Source organism: Sapajus apella, unplaced genomic scaffold (assembly GCF_009761245.1).
Source record: "Sapajus apella isolate SASKATOON/1434 unplaced genomic scaffold, GSC_monkey_1.0 scaffold51, whole genome shotgun sequence".
Classification (NCBI taxonomy): domain Eukaryota; kingdom Metazoa; phylum Chordata; class Mammalia; order Primates; family Cebidae; genus Sapajus; species Sapajus apella.
This window is the reverse complement of record NW_022436991.1, coordinates 3,075,854-3,102,206: the sequence shown is the minus strand read 5'-3', so window position 1 is coordinate 3,102,206 and position 26,353 is coordinate 3,075,854. Positions and strand designations below refer to the sequence as shown.

At 41.9% G+C, this 26,353-nt stretch overlaps 1 protein-coding gene and 2 long non-coding RNA genes across 8 annotated transcripts in view; 1 reads left to right on the top strand and 2 right to left on the bottom strand.

Moving 5' to 3' along the window:
• The window catches only part of TXNDC11 (thioredoxin domain containing 11), a 71,958-nt gene that overhangs the window by 20,007 nt on the left and 25,598 nt on the right, over nucleotides 1-26,353 (bottom strand). For 4 of the 6 annotated variants that reach the window (XM_032242746.1, XM_032242745.1, XM_032242747.1 and 1 more), the window contains 2 exons: nucleotides 6,946-7,058; nucleotides 4,686-4,886 (listed from right to left, as the gene is read on the bottom strand). In XM_032242746.1, the coding sequence (XP_032098637.1) occupies nucleotides 4,686-4,886; nucleotides 6,946-7,058 (314 nt within the window). The remainder of the gene's footprint in view (nucleotides 1-4,685; nucleotides 4,887-6,945; nucleotides 7,059-26,353) is intronic. The other 2 variants (XM_032242748.1, XM_032242750.1) reach the window with 1 other exon arrangement.
• On the top strand, nucleotides 1,406-24,236 carry LOC116526462. Its single transcript, XR_004258167.1, has 3 exons — nucleotides 1,406-1,418; nucleotides 7,948-7,951; nucleotides 24,156-24,236. It is a non-coding gene; the product is annotated as an uncharacterized LOC116526462 (long non-coding RNA).
• LOC116526461 lies at nucleotides 8,260-13,020 on the bottom strand. The gene is made up of 3 exons (XR_004258166.1): nucleotides 13,008-13,020; nucleotides 11,958-11,961; nucleotides 8,260-8,942 (listed from the first exon to the last, which is right to left on the bottom strand). It is a non-coding gene; the product is annotated as an uncharacterized LOC116526461 (long non-coding RNA).

Genomic DNA, 26,353 nt, shown 5'->3' with positions numbered 1-26,353 from the left:
GTTTTTGGTTGAGGCTCTGACAGCATGCTGTACTAACAAGGTCAAGCCTATATAATCTGTGAAGAGCCTGGATGCCCTCTGACCCTAACCTGGTACTGCTTTATATTCAAAGACACAGTAATAGACAATTACTCCCACCCACTCCCCCAAAAACCTCCGTAAGGCTTCAAGATTTACTGTAATCTTTTACAGAAATCCAAGTAGATTATTAATTACATTATAGAGAAGAAAATTTCTAGAAAAATATTTCTTCATCTCTCTTATCTTTAGTATCTCATAAACAAAGCAGCCATGTAAAGAATATTTTTAATTGAAGAAAGTATTTTGTCTACAGCAATGCTTTTTTTTTTTTTAAGACATAGTTTTACTCTTGTCGCCCAGGCAGGAGGGCAATGGCCTGATCTCAGCTGCAACCTCTGTCTTACGGGTTCAAGCAATTCTCTCTTGCCTTAGCCTTTCAAATAGCTGGGATTACAGGGATGCATCACCAGGCCCAACTAATTTTTTCTATTTTTATTTTACCTAGCTAATTTTTTGTATTTTTAGTAGAGACAGGGTTTCACCATGTTGGCCAGGCTGGTCTTGAACTCCTGGCCTCAGGTGATCCTCCTGGCTCGGCCTCCAAAAGTGCTGGGAATACAAGTGTGAGCCAACCAGCAATACTTTTTTTTGGGATGGAGTTTTGCTCCTGTTGCACAGGCTAGAGTACAGTGGCACGATCTTGGCTCATTGCAACCTCCGCCTCACAGGTTCAAGTGATTCTCCTGCCTCAGCTTCCCAAGAAGTTGGGACTACAGGTGCACGCCACCATGCTCGGCTAATTTTTGTATGTTAGCCAGGCTGGTCTTGAACTCCTGTCCTCAGGTGATGTGATCCACCCACCTCAGCCTCTGAAAGTGTTGGGATTACAGGCATGAGCCACTGTGCTCGCCAGCAATGCTCTTATAGAGCTAGGTGTGATCATTTTTCTCTTATGAAGTGGTATTTACGTTTCTATTCCTTTTACATAACATGCAATTTTGAAAACACAACTCAAGTTATGTCACATTATGTGTATCACTTACTGTCACTTAATTACATGTGAATAATTAAGGAAATCTTGGCAAATAACTGTAACTGTTCACACAGTAGATGTTTCCTGCTATTTTCTTTAATCAGGGAAATCTGTAAGTCTGAACATAATAACCATGCCTTTGCTTACCAGATTCAGACAATGTGAATGCCTCAAACGCTTTTAAAATAGAAAACAAGTCACGAAGACTCTTTGCTGGCTTAGGTAAGCATTTCCTTTGGTTAACAAATTGTGCAATACACACTAAGATGTCTTATAACCTCTCTAGAACTGTCTAGACACACTAGGGTGTCCGTGGCTTTATGCTGGTGTCAGGATGTATGCTTTTGTGTGTGTGTACACACAGGTGCATGTATGGATGCACATGCAGGTATGCATGTGTATAGGAGCAGCTACCCAGTCTGGGCTTGCTGTGGCCACCATACAGTCACTACCCCCTGGTATCCTACATGTACCACAGCACAGCTGTCCAACCAGACGTCTGTGCTTGGCATGCCCCCAACTCTATTCCCTTCACTCTAAGATGACCTCTCTCTTCTCAACAATGCAAGCATCCTCAACTTTCTGCCCAATATTAGGCCTAAGGTGGTAATGGAAAAATAAAGGCACCTAACTCTTTCACGTTCAACAAACTAATGAATTTACGGCACCTTATACAAGTACAACATTCATCCTTCCCACCTTATCCGAATGCCCAATGGCTTCTTCATCTCTGGTCACTGTGTCACAGTTTCCCTGATCCTAGACCCTACTTTCCATCCTCCACCTCTACCACCCATGTTTGAGTTCTTACTACTTCTCAGTTTTCTGGAACCCTGCTGTCAGAAAAACTTTAGTAATGGTAACACACAGCTCTGGCCACATCTCTTCACTGTCACTAAGACTTGTGTGGCCGCGTGCAATGGCTCATGCCTGTAATCCCAACACTTTGGGAGGCCAAGGAAGGCAGACGCTTAAGCCCAGAGCTTTTGAAACCAGCCTGGACAACATGATAAAGCCCCATCTCTACAGAAAAATTCAAAAATTAGCCAGACGTAGAGGCATGCACTTGTAGTCCCAGCTATTCAGAAGGCTGACATGTGAGGATCACTTGAGCTCAGGAGGAGGTAAGCTGAGATCGTGCCACTGCACTCCAACCTGGGCAGCAAAAGAAGACCCTAACAAACAAACAAAAAAAAAGACAACGACGACTTTATGACTATGATTAATGTTGAAATCCTCAGAGAAGTGCCCAAGGCTCTCTCCTCCAAAGGCTTTTTCAGGATCTCTCCAATTACCCCTTCCTGCAGACCACAAAACCCAGACTCCTTCCTAACACCTAGGCCTGCAGCAACTCTCCTCCCTCATGCCTCAGGCTGCTCCTTCTGGTAAGTTTTTCTCAACCCACCAAGATTCTGGCTGCCCCTACAAGTCTGTCTCGAATACTTCCCCCATCCAAAGCCTCTGCTAACCACTCCCCTGCCCAGGCCCCTGCTTTCTGACATGGCACCCCCTCACCTCCAGTTCCTCCTGACCCTGGGCCTAGCGCGTGATAGTCCTCTACTTTGAATTACAGGCAGACTTTCACTCCCTGTACTGGACACACTTCTAAGACCACAGGACAAGACTGATGCGATGGCGTCCCATCTATCCTTTCTACTCTGGAGCTTCCCAGCAGAGTGCTCAGCAAACATTTGCCAGACCAACCTGAAACAAAGAGGGAAATGTGCGGGACAGGCACTTTGCTTGCCTGAGTAATTCATAATACTGTGAGATACTGCCTGGTGTTGAGTCATCTTACCCACACGCTGAGGTTAAGGGAATGCACCCATCTCACATAGATACTAGGAGCCCCAAGGAAAGGAGCCACAGGCAAAACCATGATAAAAAGGAGGAATGTTGATAGGTGGAGGAGTTGCGGGTTGCTGGAGGGACAGTCATTCAGGAAACAAAGGTGGCAAAGAAAGAGTCTTCCCACCAAGTGCCTAGATCCAACCACAACCCTCTGGGAAGAGGCTCTGGGCTCCTGCCACAAAACACCACTCCCAGAGGACCCTGACACACTCAAACCAGACAGGAGAGAACCTTCCAAATCCACAACCACAGCCATACCACATTGGCTGAAAACCCTTCCTTTCCTACAACGAGCTTTAAGGCTCTTAATATTAGATACAGTAAAGGCCTAGTCATTTGAAACGGTGTCTCAGTTTACAAAATATCCATGTAGTGAAAATTTTCTAAAGAAATAGTTTTATTGAGTCCTCCCTAATTAGTGTGGAAGAAACAAAGCTATTTACTTCTCTCTTCTTTCTTCCTCTAACCCAAAGAGCAGCATTCATTCAGAAATAATGTTCTATTACTTTGAGTCCTCCCTAATTAGAAGGGAAAAAAACAAATCTATTTCTCTCCTTTTTCTTCCTCTAAACCAAAGAGCAGGATTCATTCAGAATACTCCCCAGAGGGACTTATAACTTTAGCAAAAAGACCTCCACAACAGCACAGGGAGATATCCAGCTGGGCGCGAAGTACTGCCTCCCCTTCCTTCCAGGCAGGTGGCCAGGCCAGCGCTGAGGGGCTCAAGGACAGGCAGCGTCTGCTTAGCTAGCCAGTGGTACACTGGCTGGCCACAATTGGTTTTGGCTAATTAAGGGATCCTTGAGGGAGAGAAAAAAATAAAACCCTCAGTAAATGCAATTTCACCCCCCCAGGCTCACTCTGCTACTGTGCCTGCTGTCTCGAAGTGCCTCCAAATGCTCCGGGTAGAAAATAAACTCTCACCCAGAACATGCGCACAGATGAAGCCGAAGACATGCAAGAACAGTAGGCTCCGACGGTGATGCCTCTGAAAGGCAGTCTGGCTTCTGCACAACAGCAAAGGTTCAGAGAAACAAGGTGTCCCAATGTCACCGCTGCTGCTCCTGATCTCTGTGGATCCCCAAGACAATGGCATCTCCTAGGCCACACTAAACTTGGCCTGTGTTCCTGCCACTCCCTATTTCACCCCCTAAACAGGAAGCTCAACAGCAGTCACATCAGAAGAGGGCATTTCGTCCTTCCCTAAAGGGGCACAGTATGGCTTCCCTGCCTCCTCCTACTCACTCCAGACCTCAACAGCTGTCAATAAATATGTCCAGAGAGGCTGCGCCAGTCCCTGTCCTAGATACGAGCTCTCTCCTGCCCATCCGGAGGGAAAAAGAGCAATGCTCAGACCGCAGCTGCCCCTGCTGGTGGCCATCAGCTGCCAGAGTAAATGTGTGCAGGATGAGGGGGGCCAGGTAGATGAGGCTTTCCTACTTTTTTTTTTTTTTTTTTGAGACAGAGTTTCACTCATGTTACCCAGGCTGGAGTGCAATGGTGCGATCTCGGCTCACCGCAACCTCCGCCTCCTGGGTTCAGGCAATTCTCTTGCCTCAGCCTCCTGAGTAGCTGGGATTACAGGCACACACCACCATGCCCAGCTAATTTTTTGTATTTTTAGTAGAGACAGGGTTTCACCATGTTGACCAGGATGGTCTCGATCTCTTGACCTCGTGATCCACCCGCCTCGGCCTCCCAAAGTGCTGGGATTACAGGCTTGAGCCACCGCGCCCGGCCTTCCTACTTCTTAAGAGGTGCTCAACACCACGGTTCTTACCTCGTCTATTAAAGGATGACTTTCGGCCAGGGGATTAAAAGGTATGAATAGAAACAGCGCTGGTCCTTTCTTCAGCTCATTATTCAGCAGGAGACTCTTGCCTCCGTGTGGCCGCAGCCACCGAAAGAGTGTCTCCCGGTTTTCTAAGGCCCACTTACAGATGTTCTCAGCTGTGTAGTTCAGGACCTCCCTGGGGAAGACCTGTGAAAGACAAAGGCACAGAGGATAAAGGAGACCTAAGTGAGGGAGGGCAGGCTCCAGGCACAGCGGCGCTGTTCCAACCCCACCAACGCAGGTGAGAAAACCCAGGCTCGGAGTGGGACCTGCCCCTGCTGTGCAGCTAACATCCTCTTCTCCAGAGACAGCATTCCTCACAAGTGGCGAAAAAATCAAAGTGGTTGCAGGAGGTGACTTCCATATCGTATGATTCATCTTTCTGCCATGACACACAACCACCTATCAACAAATCATTCTCCCTGCCGGCTGGTGGCAATAACAACCTCTATCACCCTGGGTATTTATAAAAGGACCAAGACATATCTAAGCGAACAGAAATTACAGAGTCAAGGATCATTTAGATTTTTACCTTAGTCTTTTAAATGCTGCCCCACAAGGGCAGATCGGAGTCTCTGTGAGGCACAGGCTGTCTGTTCTGTTCACCTGTGTCCTCCATGACTAGGTAAACACCAGGCACAGAGTAGGAACTCAACACTTGTCTCAGTCAATCAACAAATGACCTAAACTTGCACAAGGCCATGGATCACATTTTATGTGTACAAAAAAATAAAAGAGACACTTAAAATTTTTTGCTTTGTTTTGCCATAAACAACCAATGTATGTGAATATACAATTATTTTTGAATTCTAACAATATAAATCCCTGGCTTCAAACAGAACTACCAAAAGGATGCTTCAGAGGGTTTTACGAAATGGGGTATTTAAAACTCCTCAAAATGAAGATTTAAACTGACTCATAACAAAGATGCCCACTGCTTGTGTTTTTAAAAATAATGGTGTATCCCAATATTATTGCATTTGATGAAAGAAATTCTACCAAACTGAAGCAGTAAACCTGATATATTTTCTATCTCATCTCATAGCCCTATCTTTTTTCCCTCATCTATTTTAAATTCTTTCTCAGTACCCTTTACTATAAATAAATATATGTAGGCTGTGTAACATGCTAAAAATGAAGGATGTAGGAGAATGACAGATAGCAAAAGCAGATGATGTCAAAGCAGCTTAGGTAGCAGCACAAGGAGCACAGGTGGGCAGCAGAGAAACAACCACAGCAGTGACTGTCCAGGTGAGATGATGGGAGTTTGAAAAACTGTACTCGAACTACCTCAAACATTTCTATTTGGAAAACACAAAAATACATTGACCTTTGGAATATAAACTGATAGAAGTAAAGCACAACATCTGGGCTCTGAGAGACATGCAGAAGCCAGGGTGAGTGGTGAGCAAGGGGGCACTCCTGGAATGGGCCCAACAGCCCCTCCGAAGGCACAAGACTTATACACTGTGCCAAGGGGGGGGCACAGGTTTTAAAGGCTGGGTACACTGGGTGCAGGGAAATTGATCTGTATACGACCTTTAAGTTACTGACAAGGACGTGAGACAGACAGAATACTTCAGGAAAGTAAACTCAGTGATGTGACTGAGGAAGCAGCAATCAATAGAGTAGACGCACAGGACTGAGCAGGACACAGGTCAAGCTCAGTAACAGCTGAGTTCAGGCTGTTCCACAAGAAAGCAAATGAAATCAGGGAACAAAGGTGGCAATGGAAAACCAAGGCTCTCTGGGATAAGAAGCCATTAACTTCTCACTGTGACTTCATAAGAACTTCAAAAATCCATTACATCAGCTAAGGAGAAAAGCATGTCACATGACTACTCTTCATAAAAGGAATAAACAGAGAATATCACTCAGTGGAAGCTTAGCCTCTGAGAACATGGGCTCCAAGAGAATAACTCTGCAATTTTATCCAAGAAGAAAAATTTGCAAGTCTGTACCAAAATCTAAGACTATAAATAAACAATTTCTATACATTAAATTCAAGAGCCCTTCTAATGCATGGGTTCTTAACCTGGGGCCTGGGCTCTAGGGTGGGGCCGTAAGAACTCTCCATTCAAATATAAAATCATGTGCGCTTTTCTAGAGAGTGCCCATAGATTATACCCAATTCTCAAAGGAGTCCGTGACCTAAACAAGGTTAAGAACCACTGCACTAACGTAAACGTGATTTCAAAATACTTACAAGTGATGTGTTGAAATGTCTATGTAAATACACACTTCCAGAGTGTACTAAGGATACCAGTTTCGCAAGATGTTTATTTGTGATAACCCCAAATCGTACTGTTCCTAGGTAATCTGAAACAGAAAATTTTCCTTTATTAAAGAAAAGGCCTATGCCTTAAAACAACCACAAAACCCAACGATCAAGTCTTGATGCACATACCCCTGGAGCAAAGCTCCTTCTGGTAACCTAGCCTTGAGAGGGAAGAAAGAGGAGGTGAGGAACCTCTCCTCCTGAAACAGACCTCAGCCCCTGGGATGTCAAGCCGGCTCCTGACAGGATGTCTCTAGGTAAACTCTCTGACAATCACCTGTGCTGAGGAGTCCCCTGTATCCATCTTATGATGGTCTGGCCTGTCCCCCTCAATCACAGGCCGAGGCACATGCTGTTCTCTTTATCTAGACACTTCCTGTGGCTGCTTTCCTGCTTTCTCTGAGAAGACTTCTTTGACCACCCCACCTAACAGCAAATACTTAGGAGACAGGGTCTACAAAGGCAAACTGGGCTCCCAAACCACTCAGGTACTCTCTTTTTTTTATAGCACTTCTTAATATCTGTATAATCTCATTCTCACCTAAAAAATCTCACCATTTTTTATAGCACTTCTTAACATCTGCATAATCTCATTCTCACCTAAAAAATCTCACCCTGTTTTTTATAGCACTTCTTAATATCTGCATAATCTCATTATTTTATTTGGATTTCTTTGGTCCAACGTCCTCTTTTTTTGATTTTTAGAGACAGAGTCTTGCTCTGAGGCCCAGGCTGGAGTGCAGTGGTATGATCTTGACTCACTACAACCTCTGTCTCCTGCGCTCAAGCGATTCTCCTGCCTCAGCCTCCCGAGTAGCTGTGATTACAGGCATGCACCACCACACCCAGCTGGTTTATATATACATTTCATATATATACATATATTTTGAGATGGAATCTCGCTCTGTAGACCAGGCTAGAGAGCAGTAGCATGGTCTCGGCTTACTGCAACCTCTGCCTCCTGGGTCCCAGTTGAAGCAATTCTCCTACCTCAGCCTCCCAAGTAGCTGGGGTTACAGGCACGAGCCACCATGCCCAGGTAATTTTTGTATTTTTTGGTAGAGATGGGGTTTCACCATGTTGGTCAGTCTGGTCATGAACTCCCGACCTCATGATCCGCCTGCCTTGGCCTCCCAAAGTGCTGGGATTACAGGCATGAGCCACCACGTCCAGCCTTAGTTTTTGTATTTTAACAGAGACGAGAGTTCACCCTGTTGGCCAGGCTGGTCTCAAACTCCTGACCTCAAGTGATCTGACCACCTCCGCGTCATAAAGCGCCAAGTATGAGCCACCATGCCTGGCCCAGTTTCCTCTTCTGACTGTAATTTCTGTGAAATTAGAGACTTTGCTTCATGCTGGTCTCCCAGCACCTACAGAAGTGCCAGGGTGTATAGTAACAGATCAAAAAACACTGACTAAATGAACAAATCTAGCATATACAAAGACTGATACAAATCAACAAAAAAAGGAAAACTGTTAAAATGGGCAAATCACAGAAAAGGAAATGTGTATAGATGGCTAATAATTACAGGAAATAAACTCAACCTCATTATCTTGAAAGAAAGCAAATTAAAACAAAATACTACTTTTAACCCTCAAATTGCCCAGAATTTAAGACATAGAAAATATCAAATATTGACCAATAGTAGAGAAATGACTATTCTGCTGTGATGCTGGGGGAAAAAGGCAAAATGGCACAGCCACTCAGGACAGCAGCTGCTGCAGTGACTAGATAAAGAATGGACACAGCCAGGATTTCCACTGCTGAGCATCCACATGTGTGTCAGGAGTCACAGGCAAGGATATTCACCAAGAAACACTCTGCAAATGTTAAGAACAATGAGGCAGGACTACACACCACAAACAGAAGCCGAAGAAGTTAGAGTAGACCTTTCATATTAATGAAAGAAAGAAAAAGAAAAAAACTCACACTTATAAAACAGTTTGTGTGTGTGTGTATTTTTTTTTCCTACAGGCACATATGTTTAGAAATGTATAAAGAATCTAAAAGGATAATAACAGTGGTTTGATGTTGGGGAACAAACATCAACAGGGACCTTATATGTGAAACTTTCATTTTTTTCATGGAGTATATCACAATATTTGTGTGATTATAAAGTATTTAGTGTTAAAGGAGGGTGAATAAGATACTATAGAACAAGGTACATTCTATCCTATCCCCTTTTTGCTTTATTAGCACATGCTAAATAAAATATCAGTTAAACTTTAGGCCAGGCACAGTGGCCCATGCCCTTAGTCTTAGTACTTTGGGAGGCCAAGGTGCGTGGACTGCCTGAGCTGAGAAGTCTGAGACCAGCCTGGCCAACATGGTGAAACGCTGTCTCCACTAAAAATACAAAAATTAGTCAGGTGTGTTGTGGCAGACACCTGTAATCCCAGCTACTCGGGAGGCTGATGCACAAAAATCGCTTGAACCTGGGAGGTAGAGGTTGCCATGAGCTGAGATCCTGAGATGGTGCCACTGTACTACAGCCTGAGTGACAGAGAGAGACTCTGTCTCCAAAACAATAAACAATTTTTTGAAAAAAAATCAGTTAAACATCAAATGTTACCAAATTATATACAAGCAGCTAAGATATAAAAATATTGAGGTGATAAACCGATAAAGTTTCTAGTTTCATCCCACGAGCCCCCCCCTTTCAGCGGTGTGGTCCTCTCTCCCTCAGGTAAGGAGTGGCCGACAAGGATGAGGTAAGAGTCAATATGTCCCTACTGCCAGAGTCAATAATTTTTCATACCAACCTGGTGAGTTTAAAATGGCACAAAACAAAACAAATACAGGACAAATAAGCCAGAAATTAAACAGTCTGGTTACTTCTGGGTGGCTGGGGAAAAGGGCAAGGGGAATGGGAAAGCAGGGCTGAGAGGCCTGGCACTGAGTAGGCCTTTCAGTATCTGACTCCTAGTGCCAGAGTGATGTTTCACATACCCTTCACATACTCCAAAATTAAACAAGTAATTAAAACCAAGTGAGATGGGACAATCCCAATGTGGAATACAGCACGTACAAATAACCCTAACTATTGCAAACAGGTAACACCACAGTGAAGGAGATGGGAAGAGAGAATTAACGTAATAACTGGAAAACAGTATCTTGACAATGCTGAAAAACTCAAGGCAAAAATAATTGTACATAAGTACTGTAAATCTAGGTAGTGTTTCTTTTTTTTTTTTTTTTTTTTTTTTTGAGACGGAGTTTCACTCATGTTACCCAGGTTGGAGTGCAATGGCGCGATCTCGGCTCACTGCAACCTCCACCTCCTGGGTTCAGGCAATTCTCCTGCCTCAGCCTCCTGAGTAGCTGGGATTACAGACACACACCACCATGCCCAGCTAATTTTTTGTATTTTTAGTAGAGACGGGGTTTCACCATGTTGACCAGGATGGTCTCGATCTCTTGACCTTGTGATCCACCCGCCTCGGCCTCCCAAAGTGCTGGGATTACAGGCTTGAGCCACCGCGCCCGGCCAGGTAGTGTTTCTTAAAGAGGCATAAGTTAGCAGTTCTGCAACTACTAACTTACTTCTTCGTAGTAAATACATTATAGATAATTATAGCCAGGACTCTCACTGTTGAACAAAGAATTTATATATTAACAAAGGAAGGCAAAAATAAACCCTGTGATGTTAAATTGAAATCAGAGAGAATCAGTATAATCTTACAGCTTTTGATACACACAGACAGACAGACAGACAGAAAGACACACACACAGAATGGATACAGAAATACAAACATGAGCATATGTGTGGGTATAAATACACTTCCTAGATCTACCCGCTGAGAAGACCTAGAATGACGTCCTGATACCAAAAAGCATACCTAGCACATAGATCTTGGTTTCTAATGCCATTCTCTAGTAAAAGAAGCCAGGACCCTTGGAGAAGAGGTTGATTCCATAGCTGGGGCGAAGAAAGTACAAGATAAGCCTGAATTATCTTGTATCAGAAGTAAAAAAGTGGGCCGGGCAAGGTGGCTCACGCCTGTAATCCCAGCACTTTGGGAAGCTCAGACAGCAGATCACCTGAGGTCAGGAGTTTGAGACCTGCCTGCCCAACATGGTGAAACTCCATCTCTACTAAAAATACAAAAATTAGCCAGGCATGGTGGTGGGCGCCTGTAATTCTAGCTATTTAGGAGCCTGAGAAAAAAGAATTGCTTGAATCTGGGAGACGGAGGTTGCAGCGAGCCAAGATTTTGTCACTACCCTCCAGCCTGGGCAACAAGAGCGAAATTCCATCTCAAAAAAAAAAAAAAAAAAAAAAAAAAAAAGGAAATGGTGCTCATAAGATGAGGGTTTGTCCAAAGGACCCAGGAGCCAAGCCGAAGCCCTCCTAGTAGCCAAAGTTGGAACAATGTGAGCAACAAAATAAACAATGACAGTACAAAGAATAAGGTAAATACCTGTGGCTCCATAATGATATTAATGAGAACAGTCAGCTCTTCTTACAGGAGAATTCCACTAATAATGAAAAAAGAATGAAGGAAATAGAAAATAACCATTTGAATACCAGAGTAATTGCTGTAGGCGAGATCCACTGATGGAGGCTAAAATTAGTGGACAAAAGTTTGAGGATATATTTACATAGTCTCAAATGATCTTCCCCCAAGGAATTTATTTATTAATTACAAAGGAAAAGATACTAACTTTCCAGTGGAGAAACCCAGCAAACACAACTTTAACCAAGTGATCAAAGTTAACGTCACCCGTGGGAGATGACACAGAACAGGCGCCTATCACCATGCCTGGCCAATTTTTTTATTTTTAGTAAGAGATGGGGTTTCACCATGTTGGCAGGCTGGTCTCAAACTCCTGACCTCAGATGATCCTGACACCGTATGAACCCCTTGATAAGAAGTGCTGAAAAGGACCTATTTCTATGGCATTGTTGTCAAAAGGCAACAATCACAAGAAAACAGACGAAACTGAGTGATTTTTCTACAAAATACCTGAGAAGTATTCTTCAGAAGTGTCAAGGTTATATACAAAGTATGAGGAAAGACAGAGGCTTTGTCATAGGCTGGAGGAAACAGAAAAAACCAACTTGGTGTAATATGGGATCCCAGGCGGATCCTGAAACAAAAAGACACTCGTGGAAACACCAAGACAATCCAAATGAGGTCTGCAGTTTGGTGAATAGGACTGTACCAAAGTTAATTAATTTCTTTTGGTTTTTCTTGAGACAGAGTCTCGCTCCGTTGCCCAGGCTGGAGTGCAGTGGCGCAATCTCGGCTCACCCTCAAGCGATTCTCCTGCCTCAGCAACCCGAGTAGCTGTGACTACAGGCGTGCACCATCATATCCGGCTTTTTTGTATTTTTAGTAGAGACAAGATTTCACCATGTTGGCCAGGCTGGTCTTGAACTCCTGACCTAAGGTAATGCACCTGGCCTCAGCCTCCCAAAATGCTGGGATTACAGATGTGAGCCACCCTGCCCAGCTCTAATATTAATTTCTTAGTTTGTACAAAACACCTAACAACTGGTTACGTAAGATGTTAACGATGGGGGGAACTGGCTGAAGGGAGGTAATTACAGAGCTCCCTGTTCTATTTTTGCAACTTTTCTCTAAGTATAGAATTACTTGAGAAATTTTTAAAATTTTGTTTAAAGGGCATGACATAAAAGTCCAGATCCCAAAGCTGTTAGAAGAATCAGACCAAAGAGAGGATGTGAATTAGTAGGACCAAAATACCCCTCTCCAGAAACAGATGATCTTGGTGGACAGTCACAGATAAAAGAGAAGGAAAAGTAGCCTGTAAGGAAATTCATTTGATAGCCTGCCAAAGTCACCATCACTATTTATTAGAGCAGAGGAGTGACAGCCTCATCCAAAGGTTAAAAGGGCCATTCAAAAAAACCTATGTAATTGCATTAATAAAAACAGACAGTCTGCCCAGACAGAACAGATTCTAACATGCTCAAACATATTACAATTTCAAAACTTTATTTTTCACACATAGAGAAATTTACAAAAATCACACTTCTATTTAAGTTCCAGCATATGGTGGAAATCTTGCTGGAACAAGCGGCTTAAATTTGCAGTCTCACGTGAAAAAAGAATGCCTGGATTAGCAGAGGAAGTTTATAGCATAGAGATGACACAAGAAAACAGCATTCTCTCATTTCCTTATCCAGAGCATTCTCTGATAAGCAGAGCTCCAGGGCTTTCTACAATAGAAGTCTTTGTCATTTATAAGATGAATTCTTTTGTCCTAAAAGTAATGAAGTTTCAATATTTTAATTAAGAATGTGGAATTTGTCAGATAATTAAAAATAAACTAAAACTCATACTCTCCTCTCCTCCACCCAAAAAGGTCTACAAGTTGCAGTATCCCATTCAATTAAAAAAAAAAAAATTATCCATTAGTCTGGTGATTGGCCACTTCAAGATCTCTGTCAAACAAGTGACAACTGGTGTCAATGGCCACTGCATGATGTAATAAGATCTTGAAGGAACATCTGGGTAAAAGAATTAGTTACTAAGCAGTTTCTGCAGCTGCTCACACAGGTGGCCAAAAAGGTCAAGGTGACCACAGCATGACTCTGGGTGCCCCTCACTCCTCAGGGAGAGAGGGTGCTCCTTTGCTGCTTGCTACAGAGGGTGCTGAGTCCGGGGCCCTGCGATCATCGGCTACAGAGCTGTGCACAAAGGCACCATCTAGGCTCATCACAGCACATCTCCCTCCCTTGGACACTGGCTGGAGAACCAGTTCTATTATGCTGATGCTAATACTGTTTGCTGTGCTTTGAGCAGAAATTGTCTTGTGCTTTGACCCATGAAATCTTGCCTACTTTTGGCAGGCAAGCAGGTTTCCTCCTGGCCATCTCTTGTGAGGCTGGAATTCTTCTCTGTCCCTAAGAGAATGTTCCCCCCTTGCTTCCCACACCCTCCCCAGGTATAGCTTCACCTGCTCTTCTTGTGCCTTTTGTGCACTACTGTCACCATTCACCTCATGGCAGCTACCAAGAGTGCCTGAAAGACCCGAAACTTCATCTGGTTTCTACTCACATTCATCTGGCTCACTCTACTCTCTAGTTTGCATAAACGCTTTCTGGTTTTTAGCAATGTTTTAGTATAAAACTACAGCTGACCCTTGAACAACATGGACTTGAATACAGATTTTTTTCAACCAAACACAGATCCAAAATAAGTATTTGTAGAATGTAAAGCCCATCTCTATGGGGAACCAATTTTCATACATGCAGATTCTGAAGGGCCAACTGTGGAACCTGGTATGCAAATTCTGGTACATTTGAGGATCCTAGAACTAATCCTCAATCTATGCCAAGGGACAACTCTATTTTATTTAGTTTAGTATCATTTGACTTAAATTTAATTTTAAATATTAAAATGTCAGTCTAGAGCCAGACACGGTCACTCATGCCTGTAATCCCAGCACTCTGGGAGGTTGAGGCGGGTGGATCACTTGAGGTCAGGAGTTTGAGACCAATCTGCCCAACCTGGTAAAACCCCAGCTCTACTAAAAATTAGCCAGGTGTGGTGGCAGGCACCTGTAGTTCCAGCTACTCTGGAGGCTGAGGCAGGAGATTCGCTTGAACGTGGAAGGTGGAAAAAAAAAAAGAATGTAAAATATCTCCATCATTATTATACTGATTATATGTTGAAATAATTTGGATACACTGGGCTAAATATTAATTTCACTTGTTTCTCCCCCTACTCTATTTTTTTTTTTTTTTTTAAGACAGAGTCTAGCTTTGTCGCCTAGGTTAAAGTGGCCCAATCTTGGCTCACTGCAACCTCTGCCTCCCAGGTTCAAGCAATTCTCCTGCTTCAGCCTTCCAAGTAGCTGGGATTATAGGCATGCGCCACCATGCCCAGCTAATTTTTGTATTTTTAGTAGAGACAGAGTTTCACCATGTTGGCCAGGCTGGTCTCAAACTCCTGACCTCAAGTGATCTACCTGCCTCAGCCTCCCAAAGTGCTGGATTACAGGCCTGAGCCACTGTGCCCAGCCTCATTTGTTTCTTTTTAATTTTTAGCAGAGCTACTAGAAAATTTTAAATTAGGCTAGGCATGGTAGCTCACATCTATAATCCCAACACCTTTGAGAAGGCTGAGGCAGGAGGATCACTTGAGGCCAGGAGTTGTTGCCCAAGACTAGCCTGGGCAACAGAGTGAGACCTTATTTCCAAACAATTTTTTTAAATAAGCTGAGCATGGTGATGTATGTATAGTCCTCAGTACTCAGGAGGCTGACATGGGAGGACTGCTTGGGCCCAGGAGGTCAAGGCTGCAGTGAGTTATAATTACACCACTACACTCCAGCCCGAACAGCAATGTGAGACCTTGTCTCGAAAACAAAATTAAAAGAAAATTTTAAATTAGCTATGTTGTTCATATTATATTTCCATTGGATTATGCCGGCATGGTAATGATGAAAAAGCAAGATTCATTTACCTCAGGAAGAAAATTAGGCTGAGATGATAAATCCAGGAGCCAGAAAGTCTTAATAATATCTGGTAAGGTCACATGAGACAATGTTTCTTATATTTTTTTCATGAAAATCCCTCCAACAGTAAAGAATAATGATCTCTAAGTACACGTCTCCTCTTCTTCAAAAAGGAAAAAGGGAGGGTCTAGACCTGTAACTCTAGCCTGAGCTTCTGAAATTAATTCTCTCTCACAGACCTAAGGTATAGTAAAATACCCAAGGATACACTGAAAGAACAGGCAGAAACACCAGGTCTGAACAATGTGGAATTCCTTACACTGGGGAAGGTCACCTGCTATCATGGAGACTTCCTTCCGAATGAGCTCATCTCTAAGGGATCATGGAACAAAATGGAGTATCGGGTCAAAAAAAATGCTCATAAAGGTAACTGCTAACAAACCAACATATACTTCAAAACAAAATGCCACTGGATTAAGTCACACGGCATTTAATCAACATGGCTAAGAAGGCATTTACTCCATGGGGAAATTTTTCTCATTTCTTTAAATTGGGAAATAGTGATATCCCTGTATCATTGGGATACAGGGATATCACTATTGTGGGATAGTTGTTGGGAAACAATTCTCATTTTAGTCTCTCTGTCATTTTTAACTTCTACTTTTCTACTCTTCTTTCCAAGGTTTTAAATAAGTCAGAAAAAGGAGACTAGGATTATACAAAAAGGGATTAAAAACAACCCCTCTAATGTTAATATTTACATAAAGATTCACTTTTCAGATTCTTCATAACCATTTACTGGACGGTGATTGTATACATTTCAATAAACTGTCCATCAAAATGAAAAACCTTCGAAGAAATGTAACACTACAGAAATGCTTGTTTTCAAAACTATCATTACTTGCACTTTCCCCCTACAAATGTGACAGTGAGATTTGCATACTTTTAAAATTCTCAATATAAAGCACAAAGCAATTATCTAGAAAAAAAATCTGGCATTTGGACATCACAGATACGCTGTGGTGCTTGCCAAGATACTACTAAACAGTAACTTATAAGCTGTGATTATTTTTGTGTGTGAGCTAGGTAGGAAGGGAAGAGAAATGTAGTTCCAAATACATTATTTTAGAGAAAGTAAACTATAGCAATAAATATGCATTGTTACATATACTTAACCTGACAGTAAAATAAACCTCCTCACACCAGCTGTTCTCATTTAGTAAGTCTAAAACACAATATTAAAATGATCAATTTAGGTCAGGCGCAGTGGCTCATGCCTGTAATCTTAGCACTTTGGGAGGCCACGGTGGGTAGATCATTTGAGGTCAGGAGTTTGAGACCAGCCTGGCCACCACAGTGAAATCCCGTCTCGACTAAAAGTACAAAAGTTCACGGCGTGGTGGTGGGCACCTGTAATCCCAGCTTCTCAGGAGGCTGAGGCAGGAGAATCACTCGAACCTGGGAGGTGGAGACTGCAGTAAGCAAGATTGTGCCACTGCACTCTAGCTTTAGTGAGAGAGCAAGACTCCATCTCAAAAGAAAAAAATAAAATGAACAATTAAAATACTTCCCTTGTATGCACTTCCCTTAAATTTTTTTTTTTTTTTTTTTTTTTTTTTTTAATAATCCTCAGGGAAACGAAAAACTTTGCAAGCTAAATATATCCAATGAGAAACCTCCTCCACCCCATTTCAGGCTATTCTTAAGGTCTAACACAGGAGTCAGGTAGATGAGGTCTCTGTCACATTTTCTTTTTCCCCACCAAACAATGCTTTAAAAATATTTTTTACATTTTTAAAAAACATTCTTAGCTCCCAGGCCTACAAAAATAGGCCAAGGGCCGTTGCATTTTCAAGATGAAATGCCCCTTACAGATAACTAGAGCAAAGCTCCCTAATTTTACAGATGGGGAACCTGAAACCTGAAGGCCAGTGAGAAATCAAGGCTGGGCCATGATTACACCAGGATATTTGCTATTAAAATGACTTCAGGGCTAGGCACAGTGGCTCACGCCTGTAATCCCAACACTTTGGGAGGCCAAGGTGGATGGACTGCTTGAGCCCAGGAATTCAAGATCAGCCTAGGCAACATAGCAAAACCTACAAAAATTAGCTGAGTGTGATGGCGTGAGCATATAGGAAGATCACCTGAGCCTGGGGAGTTTGAGGCTGCAATGAGCCATGATTGTGCCATTGCACTCTAGCCTGGATAACAGAGTGAGGTCCTGTCAAATAGATAAACATTAAGGAGAAAAAAAAAAAAATGACTTCAAGATTCATTGGCCCCTGCCTATCTGTTCTTCTTGTTAGGAAGATAACACTGAAGCCCGGGGAAAACTAGAAACCAAGACAGGCTGGTAAGCAGGAGAAACAGCCTATTTGTCTATTAGTGCAACAGGAGCTCCAAGAAAGAAGCTGGGGTTATGAAACTCACAGGACATCCAGTATGCCAGACATCATGATAGACAGTCAAGAGTTATCAATCCACAGAACTTCCGATAGGTCTTGAAAAATTAGGAAGGCAAACATTAGCCAGGGAAACGTATTACATTTAAAGCAGTATTACAGGCAAAGCCAAGAGGGAATCACCACATCATTATCACCTGCTGTACCTCAGTAAAGCAGAGGAGCTGCAGAGAAAACAGAGTAGGACTGGAGTGAGACATCTCTGCAGGAGGGTTCTCACTTCACCTCCTGTATTTACTGGCATGTGACTGTACTGGCTTCCTGTTGCTGCTGTAACAAGTAACAGCAGACACAAACGTATTTTAAAGTTCTGCACGTCAAAAGTCCAAAATGAGTCTCACGGGGCTGAAATCAACACTGGCCTACTACCAAGTCATGCTCCTTCAGGAGGCTCTAGGGAAGAATCCATTTCCTTAACTTTTCCATCTCCAGAGGTCACCCACATTCCTTGGTTTGTTGGCTCTTTCCTCCTTCAAAGCCAGTGACAGCTTGACTGTCCATCTCACATTACACTCTTATTTTGCCTCCAATTTTCATTCTTAAGAATCCTTCTGATTACACTGAGCGCACCTCAATCACACAGGATAATCTCAGTGTCAGCTGATTAGCAATCTAATTCCACTGGCTTCCTTAATTCCTCCTTGCCATGTATATATATAACATATTCATAGGTTCTGGTCAGTAAGAAGTGGAGCTTTTTAGAGAGCCCTTCTAGCCCTGCCTACTACATTAACCTTGATTAAGTTAACCTCCTTAAAGCTTCAGTTTCTGATCTGTAAAACGGGAATAATTAACAGCTCCTACTTCAAAGGGTGACAGTGAAGACTATCATTCAGGTCAAGTCCCTGGCTCAAAGAAGTGCTCAGTCAAGTGTCAGCTTATCTGATTCAAGTATATATAAAAGGTGGCCAAGGACAAACCAGAACTGGGCTTGACTGCATGGAGTTGTTTGACTGTAAGTTTATGACATTATGCGATCCCTAAGAATTTTTTTTCTAAAATTGTAATGCTTCTGGTTCTTTATCTAGGAGTCTTATCAACTTCCAAATATGGAAAAAAAACAAACTTTGAGAAATTGGATCAACACCCACACCCACACTCTAAAAGAGGACAACTTTAAAAGGGTAGAAAATATCACTAAATAATTAGAAAGTGAAGGTGTAATTTTTCAAATACCTGGGATCAAGGAATCAAAATATATCTAAGTGAACACTAAAACTGGCTCTGAGCTTCTAGATGCCAAAACACAAGTGGAAATCCCTGTTGCTTTCCCCCGCCCCATTAATCTTCCACTCTGCATGTAGTTTCTTCCACATTTACCTGGAGGCTGAGCCTCCCACTCTCAGTACCCATCTCCACTGAGCCATCTTCCTATATCCACCTAAGGAGGGCTGTCACAGACCCATCACCAAATTCTCATCGTGAGCAATTCTATTTCTTGGCTACACTGGCTAGTGGCTCCTGCTGATAGCAAGGAATGAGGTACATTCATCATTGCAGCTATATCACATAGCAGATCTTCAAATGGTTGTTGAATTATTTAATAAGAAATTATACTTCTGAATCTAACCTCAAGTGCTGGGAGGACCTTTTTTGGCCTTAGTTCTTATTTACAAGACTTAAAAAATAAGTCATAAGTGGCTCATGCCTATAACCACAGCACTTTGGGAGACCAAGGTAGGAGGATTACTTGAGCCCAGGAGTTCCAGATCAGCCAGAGAAACATGGCAAAACCATGTCTCTACAAAAAATACAAAAACCTGCCAGGTGTGGTGTTGCATGCCTGTAGTCCCAGGTCCTTGAGGGGCTGAGGTGAGAGGATCAACTGAGTCTGGGGAGGCTGAGGCTGCGGCTGCAGTGAGCCATGATTGTGCACTCCAGCCTGGGCAAAAGAGTGAGAGACTGTCTCAAAAAAAAAAAAAAAAAAAAGAAAAGAAAAGAAAGGAAAAAAATCACAGTGGAAACAAAAGCATCTCCCACAAAATATACAAGGATTCCTTTGCTAAAATAATGACAACTGAGTTAAAAAGTCAGTTTTAGGTGTGGGGACATAAAGTATGGAATATTTCTAATCTGTATTAGTCAGTACCCAGAAGAGTCTCAAAGTAGGCAGACAGTTGGAAAAAGATTTCCCCCATGAGTGGGTATAGTGGCAATGAATGAAATTACCCAAGAAAACGAAGCGATCCTAGAACCCATTCCACTCACCGAGAACTGTTAAACTCAATGTCTGCTCCAAAGACTCAAAAGTTAGACACAAACTCCCAAGAAAATAAAGCAATCTCCAAGCCAGCCTTGCTTGTCAGTCCCTTGTTTTTTCAATGCCTTTTAAAGTGTCACATACAGAGTAAGAAAACTCTATCCTTCGATGGGCGCGGTGACTCACGCCTGTAATCCCAGCACTCTGGGAGACTGAGGTAGGTGGATTATCTGAGGTTCGGCGTTCGAGACCAGCCTGACCAACATGGAGAAACCCCGTCTCTACTAACAAAAAAAAAAAAAAAAAAAAAAATTAGCCAGGCATGGTGGCACATGCCTGTAATCCCAGCTACCCGGGAGGTTGACAAGAGAATCGCTTGAACCCGGGAGACAGAAGTTGCAGTGAGCTGAGATCATGCCACTGCACTCCAGACTGGGCAACAAGAGCAAAAACTCCATCTCAAAAAAAAAAAAAAAAAGAGAAAGAAAACACTATCCTTCAAATCTTTCTTTTTTTTGAGACAAGGTCTCACTTTGTCACCCACGCCAAAATGCAGTGGCATGATCTCAGCTCACTGCAGCTCTGACTTCCTAGGTTCAAGCAATCCTCCCACCTCAGCCCTCTAAGCAGCTGCAACTACAGGCTAATTTTTATATTTTTTGTAGAGACGGGGTTTCGCCACATTGCAAAAGGCTGGTCTCAAACTCCTGAGCTCAAGTGCTAGGATTACAGGTATGAGCCACCGCACCCCGCCAAGATCTCTTGATGCTCTATGAAATCTCACAATCTGACAGAACGATGCTCCAGAAAAGCTTTCTTCGTGCAGAAGGCCTTGGAGGAGGGCACTTTTTATGTGTACCGACTCAATTCCACAAGCAAATCTCAGCAGCATCAGACACCACCTGGTGGAGTACAGGGACCCTATACTGGAATCAAAGTTCTTCCTCCATTTAATATATTCCTCTAAAAAAATTCATTAAAACACTATTTCCCAAAGGAAGTTCCTTAGAAAACTAATGCTAGTAGGTTTCCTCATCAATTGAGTTTAGGAATTTCCAAAGGTGATAGAAGGGAGTGTAAACAATATCTTTAGTTAATACTTTAGTGTATTTCCAACATGACATTTAGATACCATGTGAATTTCAATTTGATCTCTACAAAAAAAATTTTTCTTTTAACTTGGTGGTGTGGTGGTGCATACTTATGCTTCAAGCTACTCAGAAGGCTGAGGCAGAAGGATTGCTTGAGCCTAGAGGTTCAAGGTTACAGTGAGCACCACTGCGTTCCAGCCTGGGCAACAAAGTAAGACCCTGTCTCTGCAAAAAAAAAAAAAAAAAAAAAAGAATAAACCAGGCAGGGGAATTCCTACTCTATGGTCTATGGAGCCTGAAGGGCCAGGCACGAGAAGTGGAGAAGGTGGTTAGAGGGGATCCAAAGTGACATTTAAAATCCTGTAGCCAAAATCTTTTTCACGCGTCCTTTACCAGTCATTCATTTACCCTCTTTGCTACAACTATGCTGGAACATAGTAGAGCTGCAGGAGCAACAAGACAAAACCCTGCCATCATGGCACTCAGTAAATATTATCTGAACAAATTAGCTCCTATTCTGGTGGGAGAGATATTCAGTCCATTTGACAGGGTGAAAACCATGCATTACAAACAGAAGCAGGTAGGAGGTTTGGATGTTTTTACAATAGATAAAATACTTATCTGAGCTGCTTTCGGCCAGATGGCTTAGTTTCTAATTAAAGTATAAAGACTATTACTTTACTCACACACAAAGCATTTAACATGATTTGACCTTATAAAACAAGGATTTCTATACTTATCTCCACCCTCCCCAAATTTACAGATAAACAAACTCAAACAGAAAAGTTAAAGATTTTGTTCCAAGTTTACAGACCCCACCGGGGCAGACAAAGAGTAAGGACCACGCATTGCTGGCTGCCAGCCCACTACTTTTCTCCTTAGACTGCACTTTTGTAGATCGGATAAAAAACGGGGTGAGAATTTGCTACAAATCTTCTCTTTTAAAAAAAAATCACTGATTATAGCAGAATATAACAACATTTTACTAGAACACATGTTTACAGCAAATAATAATCATCAGATTTTTAAAAATCAAGCAACCAACTTCAGTATATGACCCCTCTACCAAATTTTCTTTTGGCAATAAAGCAGCCTGTCTGCCAAGATCAAATGTAAAAATCTTCCAAGAGGAACAGGTTTTGCAGTCCTGCAAAAGTAAAGAAGTACAAGAGAGGCGATTTCCTCCAGGCTTTTGAAACATACACAAAGATTGCCAGCCCATAATTAATCACCTAGCACTCTGAAATGATTAAACATTAATAAGAGATATGTAAGATCTACTATAAAAAACTAAAACAAAGGTTTGAATAAATGAATAATCATGCTGTGAACCTAGAAAGGAAAGCTAAATGTTATGAACATGTCAATTATCTTCAAGTCAATTTATGTATTTAACATAATTTCAACAAAATTCCAGCCAAAGGCATGGGTGGACATAAAAGAATATTCCACAAAACATAAGAACTGGAAGAAGTGGAGTCCAGACTTTACCAAGTAATAACAATTTACAAAGCAAGAATTTAGATTATGTTTACTCAGATTAAAATAGATATCTAGACCAAAAGAAAACACAGAAATAGACCCAAACGCATGAAAAGGAATATGATATGTAGTAAAACAGGCATCATCAAGATGAGAGAGAAAGGAAACATTTTATAAATCAGAGGGCAGAAAAATCAACTGCGCTTTATATTTTAAGCCAAAGTAAAGCCAGGGAGCATAAAGTGCTAAATAATTTTTAAGTTTAAAAAAGAAGAAAATAGGCCAGGCGCAGTGGCTCACGCCTGTAATCCCAGCACTTTGGGAGGCCGAGGCGGGTGGATCATGAGCTCAAGAGATGGAGACCACCCTGTCCAACATGGTGAAACCCCATCTCTACTAAAAGTACAAAAAATTAGCCAGGCGTGGTGGTGCATGCCTGTAGTTCCAGCTACTCGGGAGGCTGAGGCAGGAGAATCGCTTGAAACCGGAAAACGGAAGTTGCAGTGAGCCAGGATCGTGCCACTGCACTCCAGCCTGGCGATAGAGCGAGACTCTGTCTCAAAAAAAAAGAAAAAAAAAAAAAAAGAAGGAAATAACAGTCTTCAGATTTTCAGGAAAAAAAAAAAAAAGGCAAGAAAAAACTAACCAGAAGACTGGGCACAGTGGCTCATGCCTGTAATCCCATCACTATGGGAGCGGGCTGGGGTATAGGGGGGAGGGCTGCATCACTTGAGGTCAGGCGTTTGAGACTAGCCTGGCCAGCAGGGGCCAACATGGCAAAAAGCCGTCTCTAGTAAAAATACAAAAATTAGCTGGGCCTTGTGGTGGGCACCTGTAGTCCTAGCTACTTGGGAGGCTGAGGTACAATAATCCCTTAAAACTGGGAGGCAGAGGTTGCAGTGAGCCAAGATCACACTACTGCACTCCAGCCTGCGTGACAGAGCGAGCCTCCATCTCGGGGGGCGGGGGGGGGGGAAGAAAAAAAAAAGAGAGATTACATGAAAATATGAAAGCGCTATATAAATAACGATAAAATTTAAAAAGCTAACATAATAATGGACAAAAATCTTGCAAGAGTTCCTGTTCACAGCATGTAAAAGGTAGGTCTAGGTAAAATGACAGATCAGCACAAAGAAGGACACAAATAACCTAGATAAAAGGAAACAGTTAAAACAAGAGAAATCAGTTATTGTTTCAGCGCTGAGGTGGTAAGTGAACTTCCTTTATTTTAATGTGTAAAAATAGCAAATGTTAGACAAGCTGTTAAGTGGGGAATGAAGGACCACAGAATCCGATCTTACAACCCAAGCCTTGAATGTTGAAGGGGAGAAATAAGCTCTCCTCACAGCACACCCTATAGGCCTGTGACACTTCAGACGTGGTACAATGGCAAATTACTTATGCACCGACGGCCAGCTAGCTTCAAAAAACAAATGTAGAACTTGGAAAGTGGCCTGGCTATTTCTAAGACAATTTAAAAAATCATTAAGGCAGGGGAAAGGCATGTGCATTGTAAAAATGCTTGTGGCCTGCTGAACCAAGGCATCTGCTTTCTACCACCACAGTCTAAACATGTCTTCAGTTCAGCTCTCTACAACCAAATGTTACATGTGTCAAATGTTTCTCCAACCTAGATTTGTATATACAATCTAAATGTGACACTGACCTAGAATTGAATTTGAAACTGTATCTTTTTTTTTTTAAGTGTGCACATGTTTCTCCCACCTTTTACTGCACATCGGCTGTTAATAACAAGGAAAATACCATTTGACTTCAGGGTAGAAGAAAGGGAGAAAAACGTCAGACGCCCAAGGCAGTATTCACTTTAGGGAAACATTCATAATGCACATACTATAGAAAACCATCATTTCCGAATGTGTGAATTTCACCACACACCAAGAAAAAAAAAAAGGGGGGGGGGTGAAAAGGATTAATTAGAATTAATCTCGGCTCCTGAAAACTTGGAAATGCAACAGATTTTACAAGATCCTACTAGAATCACAGGATAGGGAAGAGATGTAGAAAAGGTCAATCAGATCACACATTTATTATAAAAATAACTTGCATATAAATTTGTCAAAATTAGTGATTTGACCCAGGAGGTTCATTTTGTACCTTTGAGTAATTTTTAATCATTTGTCCCTTTCAGCCTTATTTTATCTCTATCACTTTTTTTACTCCTCTTTTGCTTAAAGAAAGGGAAAAAAGGCTACTGTCTCATATTAGAAGGGTATTCCTAAAAGGAACACCATTTTAGAAACCTCTGAATGAAAAAATAATTCAAGATGAGTAATGTATTTCTAATACAGCATAGTAGCACAAAATATAAGCCTAAATAACAAAATATGCTTCTACAACCTTGAAATAGCCTCTTCAGCTCAAGAACTTGAATGCTACCAACACTTCAGTGAATAACTCTAGGTTACCCTTTTATATGTAAGCTTCATTAAGGTCTTGTTTTCTTTGAAGGGCTTTACTTAATTTTCCATGAAGAGCTTTGAATGGATGCTTCTTAAGCTTATTTAAGTTGGCAGTATTTTGTTTTCAAAGTTCAAACTTTATTTTCTATGTCTTCTTAGACACTTGAAACTGTACAGCTCAAAGTCTTTCAATTAGACAGACATAAGACAGCTTGATTTTCTCCACCAATGTCTCCCATACTATGTGAATAGATTCTCAGTGCATAAAACCTTCAAGGTATATATTAAATTGGCCAGTCATGTAATTGTTTCATACATACTGTTTTAATATCCCAAAAATAAAAATAATAAAAGTATAGTTGCATATTTTTGGTTAATCTACTGGGGGAAGATGACAGGCCTGATCTACTTGGGGAAGATAATGTGATCACTTGCTTGGCAAAGACTGATGACCCCTCTGCTTTGTGCCAGTCTGTACAGAAAGAATACTAACCTGAAGAATGTGGTCCCTACCCTCAGAAATCTTACAGTCTAAAGAAAAAGACATTAAATAAATCACCTTGTAACCACATACATAAATGCAAACTGTGTTAAATGCTACAAAAGAAACAACAGGGTACCCAACTTAGACTGGGGTAGAGGTTTCAGTTATTTAATTGTAGAACTGGGCCCTGACAGGTAGAGAACTGGGCCCTAAGGGTGAAGGCACATTCCAGAAAGAAGATCTAGCATGTGCAAAGGCCACAGTCTCCACTGGTCTGGTGCAGGTGTGGGTGAATGGGCACCGACCGGAGTGGTAACAAAGGGGATGGAGACAAAAAAGCAGATAAGAATGTATCTGACACAGAAGTGACAGGCTCTAGAGTCAGCACTGAGAGAGCACAGAACAACACAGAAAAATTGGGAGAACATGACCTTTCACTTGAAACACAGGACACCAAACAATGTACGATTCCACTAAGTCAAAAGAAAAATACAGATGTGAGAAGCTGGCAGAAGCCTATGCTGTAATGTGACATGAGTTTTATACCTGTAAAACTACTTCTCAAAGGAAATGTATTGCTAGATTACAACCTGTCTGACAGATTTGATAACCACTAAAAATGCTGATCAAAATCTTTATACAAACAAACAAAAAAAACAAGATGTAACAAATTTTAAAGCACAAAATATATAATTACAGATACAGCATGATCAAGCCATATATATATATATATATATATTTTTTTTTTTTTTTTTGAGACGGA